This window comes from Glycine max, chromosome 1 (genome assembly GCF_000004515.6).
Source record: "Glycine max cultivar Williams 82 chromosome 1, Glycine_max_v4.0, whole genome shotgun sequence".
In the NCBI taxonomy this organism is placed as follows: Eukaryota; Viridiplantae; Streptophyta; class Magnoliopsida; order Fabales; family Fabaceae; genus Glycine; species Glycine max.
The window spans coordinates 668,145-675,863 of NC_016088.4; the positions used below are offsets into that span (position 1 = coordinate 668,145).

The 7,719-nt window shown below is 32.6% G+C and overlaps 1 protein-coding gene across 1 annotated transcript; it reads left to right on the plus strand.

Moving 5' to 3' along the window:
* The first annotated feature begins 438 nt into the window (after positions 1-438).
* On the plus strand, positions 439-5,415 carry LOC100793314 (probable pectinesterase 53). The gene is made up of 5 exons (XM_003516479.5): positions 439-1,300; positions 1,719-1,908; positions 2,009-2,215; positions 2,627-2,862; positions 5,052-5,415. The coding sequence occupies exons 1-5, from the start codon at positions 942-944 to the stop codon at positions 5,197-5,199; spliced, it is 1,140 nt and encodes a 379-aa protein (XP_003516527.2). The 5' UTR covers positions 439-941; the 3' UTR covers positions 5,200-5,415.
* Positions 5,416-7,719: the final 2,304 nt, after the last annotated feature.

The following is a 7,719-nucleotide window of genomic DNA, read 5'->3' on the forward strand; positions in this document are numbered from 1 at the left end:
GTACCTAGTCTTTTTTGGGTGCCCACAGAGTTTCTATGATTCACCAACTGCACTGAATTTAGAATTGAGAAAATCTGTACCATTACAAGTGGTCAAATAACTGTAATCAGCTAAACAACAAGAAGAATCTAATTACATTAACGAGGGTCCAAATATTGGACGGCCATGATTCAAGACTCAAGAGTAGGTGTTACCAATTTTCAGCATGCACAAGCAGAAAAGTTGGCCTCAAAATGTATACTTTTCACATGAAATGAAATGCTATTTGACGCGCATAAGTACAACTCAACCCATTATATTATCTCGATAAGAATAATTCCATGATCATGCACAAACAGAAAAAGGCTCACGGGCAACACCAAACAAACAACTACAACAAATGGAAGATGACTAATAATTAATGACCAAATATTTCTGAGACAATGTTTTTTATGCGCAAAAAGTGCAACCTGTCCTGTGGTTGAGATTGTTTCTCTCTCCTCTTTTCTACATGGATGTCAGTAGAAGAAGCACCCGTGACCAATCCTTCACTGTCATTATTTTTCACTTTACACCTAAACTTTTCTTATGTTATCATGTTTTAAGTATGAAGTATTTTTGGAGTTTGTTGATGATTAAATTATCAAAAAACCTTACTAACTATTTCTAAGGAAGTTCCAACCTAAGATTTCACTTAAAATAAAATCAAAACAGGCTGCATTCCAACCAACTTAAAGTTATTACTTTACACCTAAACTAAGTTCCATAACTAGCATATAAGCCATAGCAATAAACAATTTCTAGGCCACTTCAAATTCCAAAGACCATTCCCCATTAGTGTTATTGTTACATTATTTTTACTAACATCATTTGTTTTTCTCCATCTCTTTGTCGCATCAACAATCTTATTCCACATTTCTTTCTTTTTTTTCTTTCTGTCTCTCTTTGTTGTATCTCTTACAATGTCAAACTTGCATTACATGTTCATCTTGTTTGCAGTTCTTCTTGTGCAAAATCCCAGTAGAATACATTGCCATACCAAGGGAATTAGACCAAGACTTTCTGCAGGTAAAGGGTTATCGACCAACATAACTAGAGTGCAGTATTCTGAACAGCAATTCATGAAATGGGTGAATTTTGTTGGTTCCCTCAAACACTCAGTTTTTAAGTCAGCTAAAAATAAGCTTGTGGCTTCTTACACTTTGCACGTTGATAAGGATCCTGGTGCTGGAGATTTTACCTCAATTCAAGAAGCCATTGATTCCCTTCCATTCATCAATCTTGTGAGAGTGGTCATAAAAGTCCATGCAGGGGTCTACACGTGAGTACTAGTACTACATTTTCTTGTACTTTAACTGAATTCTGCTCATTTTACTTTGTGCCCTTCTCAAAGTCGTGGTTTGTTCTTGTAAGACGTGGATTTTGCTGTTTGTCTGCATTCAGAATTGTGTTGTTCTATATCTATTTATTTATTTATTTTTTAGTTTACACTTGTAGCAACTCTTGTTTCTTTTAATGTCCTTTTCCTTCTGATTCAATCATTCAGATTCTCAGAGAGTTGGTCTTTGTCTGAAGATGATTTTACAACTAATAGCTTATTAGCTCTTTCCATTTCCTTTTACCCCATCATGTTACATTATGCAAATTTTCTACCATGTTTTATTATTGTAGTGAAATTGTGAATTGCATTTGAATGGAAGCCACTAATTTTCCCCTTGCATTTTTGTGTATATGTACAGGGAGAAAGTTAATATTCCTCCTTTGAAATCCTACATAACAATAGAAGGAGCTGGTACAGATAAAACCATTGTTAAATGGGGTGACACTGCTCAAACACCTGGCCCAAATGGGAGGCCACTAGGAACCTATGGTTCGGCAACTTTTGCTGTGAATTCACCTTATTTCCTTGCTAAGAACATCACGTTCCAAGTAAGTAAATAAATCTCTCCCTCTATTTCAATCCCAATTTAGCTTTGTGTATGTGTGTGAGTTTTTTTTTACAGGCATAACAATATATATTTGAATGCAGAACACAACTCCAGTTCCTGCACCAGGAGCAGTTGGAAAGCAAGCGGTGGCATTGAGGATTTCAGCAGACACAGCAGCATTTGTAGGCTGCAAATTCTTAGGAGCACAAGACACACTTTATGATCATTTGGGCAGACATTACTATAAGGATTGTTACATTGAAGGCTCTGTTGATTTCATATTCGGCAACTCTCTCTCACTGTTTGAGGTTAGATTTTCTTTTCATACCTCTAATCTGCATTGATTGCTTTCAATTAATCTGAAACATTAGAATATGCCAGTTTTAATTCCCGCCACATCAGCATAACCTAACCAATTTTGTGTTGCATTCATTACGTGAGCAATAAATGAGTTCTTTAGTTATTTGCAAATTATTATGAGTAACCAGTGTAGGCACTAATTGTTTAAAGAAATTTTACATTCTTATTCAATCACATGCTAAAAAAAAGTTTTGATTTTTAGATTAATTATCTTAAAAATCTTATTTATTAGTCACTGTGCATAGAAACTATTTACTATACTCTTATTAAATTCAAAAATTGTTTTATAATTAGCAAGGTAAAATAATCATTTAGCAATGAGGTAAGTGATTATGTTTGTGGATGACACTATACTATAGGGATGTCACGTGCATGCCATAGCACAGAATACAGGGGCAGTAACAGCTCAAGGAAGGAGTAGTATGTTGGAGGACACGGGGTTCTCATTTGTGAACTGTAAGGTCACGGGATCAGGGGCACTATACCTTGGAAGGGCTTGGGGACCCTTTTCTCGCGTGGTCTTTGCTTACACATTTATGGACAACATCATCATTCCCAAAGGCTGGTATAACTGGGGGGATCCTAACCGTGAAATGTATGTATATGTTCTTCTACTACATAGAGAAATTCATTTTATATTTTACTGAAATTTTACTTCACTTCAGGATTTTAGAAAATATTTTTTTTTTCTCTCTAAATGAACCTTACTTCATTTAATACTAATACTTAAGGTTAAGGTTAAAATAAGTTAATATTTTTTAGGTGTAAGTGAAACATCTCCATTTTGCATATCTATAAGATTACTTTAGTGAGAGCAAAAAAAGGGTCTATAATAATTTTACAGACAATTTTTTTTTAATAAATATTTACAAAATGCATAATCTCATGATAAAAAAAAAATATTTAAGTTTTTATAAATTTAAAATGCTAAAATGAGTAAAATTAATATCATTTTTGTTATCTTTTATATTTTTGTATATTCTTTTTTTAAAAAAAAAATTTATGGAGGCGGCATCTATTTTTGTTGGGGGGAACATAATTATTTAATACATTTAAGTAAAATTTACTTTGTGAAGGAAATTGTTCTCATAGATGTCAATACAGACCCGTCCCTCTCCATATAATTAATAAAACCTCTCCTTTTTTCCTCCCATTTATTTAAGTCAAATTTTTTACAAGGCCTAAAGGTCATTTTGTTTTTCCGTTCAGTGTATCTGCCATGAACTCTTGGCACCTTGTTGAGAGTATTTTACTTCTCAACATGGTAATGCACTTAGTGTCATCTCACTAATGGAAAGGACAATGAGTTACTCTTAAAATATTACCTCCAGAAATTATGTTTGACATCCCCATAAAGTATATTGAAAAACTTCTCCTATATCAATAAGATGGACCATGGTAAAAAATTATGTCTCTTAAACACACAGTAAAGTATTTTGTTCTTAAATTTATGTGTATGAGATAATATTTGTTGAGACTTGAGAGATATTTTTTAAGTTAATCTTTTCATATCTGAAAAAATTAGTCTTTTAACTCTTCATATAATAGGACCTTGACTTAAAAAAAAAAATCTTCCTAGCTCCTATCTGCTTCTACACATCAATGAATTTTTGTTGGGTTCTCAACATTTTAACCCTTCATGACTATTAGACGAAAATGGGGCGGTGCCACTCACTTTCTTACTTTCTTACCGTACAATATGGGTGTGAAGGGTTTTTTGTCATCTTTCTCTTTTTCTAGAGTTCCACACTTAATAAATAAGTCACAAGCACCCTTCAGCCATTCACACTAACCTTATGCTTAAATGACAAAAATACCCCTACAGCAACATAACCAAACGGTCTCCATCAAACTATTAAGAAATATGAATGAGTCTATTCTTGTGATAGAACAAGGGAATAGCAATAAATATTGGGTGGTATCTCCAAATTTAGTTTGAGGCCAAGAAAATAGGCCTAGCTAGCTTTATATGAGTGTCCAATTCCCTATACGTAAGTATAAGTATGGATGGTGCAAGCCTACGTGTTATGTCATGAACCCTTCAATAAAAAAATTAAAAGAAATGAAAAGACTAAGAACTTTCTGAAGAATAAGAAAATTCACAGTACTTTTAGGAAAAGTGATAAGTAAATACTAAATACTATACTGGGTGGATTCTCACCACTGAACTTCATGTCTGTATGTGCAATATAGATAAGGCATATAGTGTCTGAAAAGAGCCTCAGCCACCTAATCCCATCCATAGCTTCACATATTATTATTGTAATGTTATTTGGCATACAGCTATGTTCCAAAAAAAAAAAAATATTGGCATGCGCATGTGAGTGGGTTTATAGTTTAATGAAAGATTAGTATAGACGTTTCAAACTATTGATGGTTAAGGTTTTTCATACAAAACAAAATAACAAGTATTTCAAGAGAATTAATATTTAGTAGGAAATAATTTTACTAAAATTTTCTTTTTCTTTTTCAATTTCAATAAATGAATAATTAAGTCTAGCTTATACGTTAACATTATTTATTATTATACAAAATTTGAATAGATGTTTTAATATCTTATTGAAAAGTGAGAATATTAATCTATTTAATTTTATTTTCAAAACTAAAAACCTAAAATTAAAGTTATTTTGAGACAAAGAAAGTAATATTATAAAAAAAATTATATTATCAATGAATTAGATGAAAATTATTATTTTAATAAATTTTTTGATAATAAAAAAAACTTTTATACAAAGAATGTTTAGAAATTAAAGTCACCGTGTTAATTTTTTGTATTATGTCCAGGACTGTATTCTATGGGCAGTACAAATGCACAGGACTTGGAGCAAGTTTTGCAGGGAGAGTACCATGGTCCAGAGAGCTTACTGACGAGGAAGCTGCACCTTTTCTTTCACTTAGCTTTATTGATGGAACCGAATGGATCAAAGTGTAGTTTAATCAATACACAATATTTATTTATTTTTATATTGATTTTCTTTGGAGAAAACACTTTGATGTATAAATTATATATTGTTAGAACCAGAGAAAAGAATTTTATGTAATGCCGTGAGAAACTGTACAGCACATGTAATGTATTATTGAGAAGTTATTTATTGGCAATAGTAATTATGCCTATTTACAATGTTAATCAATAAATCTCTTGGTTATAGATTAGATGTATTGAATTATCCTTTTAACACTTCCTATAATTCAAAAGCTCTAAACTTACACAATACTGAAAACTGCTAAAAAAATATCAGAAACACATAATGTTCAACATCTTTTTCAGCATCAAAAACCTCTCAGTCTTCAATCCTTTGATCAAAATATCAGTCACTTGAACTTCTGTTGGACAATGATGCAAACCTATCCTTCCCATGCACACTTGATCCCTGAAAAAATGAAACTTAGTCTCTATATGTTTGCTTCTCCCATGGCTCACAGGATTCTTGGCCAAATCTATGACAGATTTACTGTCAATTTGCAGCTCAATCTTCTCAAAACTGCCACACTTCAACTCGGCTAGTAAGGACAATAGTCAAGAGACCTTGACACGATGCATTGTAGGCAGCTATATACTCAGCCTCACAGGTTGACAAAGCAACAACATCTTGCTTCCTCGAGCTCCAGGATATTGGAGCACCCGATAATAAGAACACAAAATCAGAAGTGACTTTATCTCCACACCAGTTTGAGTATAACCCACGAGATGTAGATCACCCTTCTCTTTTTGATTTGGAAACAAAATACCACAGTTTTTTGTCCCCTTTAGGTACCTCATGATCCTCTTGGTTGCTGCTAGATGAGATTGCTTTGGACTAGTCATAAATCATCACTCCAACACCATAAGAAATCTCTGGTCTACTGTGACAAATGAACCTCAAACACCCAATAATTTGTCTATACAAATTTGCATCTACATTGTGTTCACTTTTTGAGTTGTCAATAATTTTGTAAATTTAATGTCTTAATGTATATGTGCACTGATTGGAATGACAATTTGAATGCTTTTGGTACCATGTGAAACATTTCCAATGAATAATAGGCTCCGTTCATATGCACTTGAATTGTTTGTTATAAAACTGAATATTTTCACTTGTCTGATAGGAAATTAAGAATAGATGTTGTCATATTTGACTATTTTAGTTATTAGGTACCACTCCTTTGGGTAGAAATAATGGCTGTGAGAGGCATTTTTTTTTCAATTGTGATTCTTTGAGCCATTGAAATACTATCTTGAGACACTACTACTATTATGTTCATCTATGCACACCAAACCCTTGTTATTTGTGTCTAATTTCATTCAAAGCTTCCTTCCCATTGAATTGCAGGCTTTGGTCAATTGTAGACACGAGTTAACATTTATGAGAAATCGAATTTTATATTTGTTTAATTTATTACAAGTACTACTACAGATGTAAAAGTGATTTTTTTTTACAAATATGTGAACATCAACCAATGCAAATAAATTTAGTTTTGATCAATATGCTTCACTTATTTTTTAGGTCCTATTATTGAGTTTGTTGTTTTGTGAATGGATCAAAAGTTGTTAGAATGTTGAATCCATATTAGAATTTCTCCTCATTATTAGAATGTTGAATCAATAGATGTTTTGTGAGGATGTGGTGATAACAAGCCAAAAATCTTGGGTCATGTTAAGGTTTTGGTCATTATACTTCACTTATTGTTTTAATACCAACACAATTTCACTACCAAAATCAGTATTCGTTATCGAGCATTGTGTATAATATAGTATCACTAGTTTATTTTAAAAATATGAAAAGGAAGATTAAAAGGAAAACAAGAAAATTAAAGAGATCCATCAACAATGAATTTTTCAATAGAAGAAAAAAATGTTTTGCCTTTTACGATAAGAAGCAACTCTATAACATTCTATTCTTCTTGCTCTATATAATAACTACTTCTTCTAAAATAGATATAGCGTTATTATCAACAATTTAATTTCTATAAGATACTTCATTCGTATTGACAATTCCTATAATTTATAAGGATTGTTAATCCGCATATTTTATACGATGTAATATATAACATTTCAATCCTTCAAATGCAGCGTCACACACAACATTAAAACAAAAAAGACGAAGACACTCACACACTCACGGCGACGATGACAACGGAAAGTGGTGGCAACAATTGGAGGCACCAACAGCGGGTTGTTAACGGCACAAGACGAAGCGAAACACAAAGAAGAAGGGGGCGCACCAACAACATGTAGGATGAGGGAGAGGAGAAGAAAGATTTTTAAATTTTTAAGTAAAAGGTTTTTTCTGTCATTTCACTTAAATTGCTGGAGACACATTAGTATTTTGTGTGGGTTGCACCAAGCAATTGCCTCGAATAACCATAGAGAGACAGATTGCCCAGTTTTTCATTTGGACCTATGATCAGATCCAAAATGAACAAAATAAAGCCCAACCCAAAGCATATTGTCGTGTGTCGTTCATCCGTTGCT

Coding starts and splice junctions, on each gene's coding strand:
- LOC100793314 (XM_003516479.5), top strand. CDS start 942: ATGTCAAACTTGCATTACATGTTCATCTTGTTTGCAGTTCTTCTTGTG. Junction 1,909..2,008: donor CTAAGAACATCACGTTCCAA/GTAAGTAAATAA, acceptor ATTTGAATGCAG/AACACAACTCCAGTTCCTGC. Junction 2,216..2,626: donor ACTCTCTCTCACTGTTTGAG/GTTAGATTTTCT, acceptor ACTATACTATAG/GGATGTCACGTGCATGCCAT.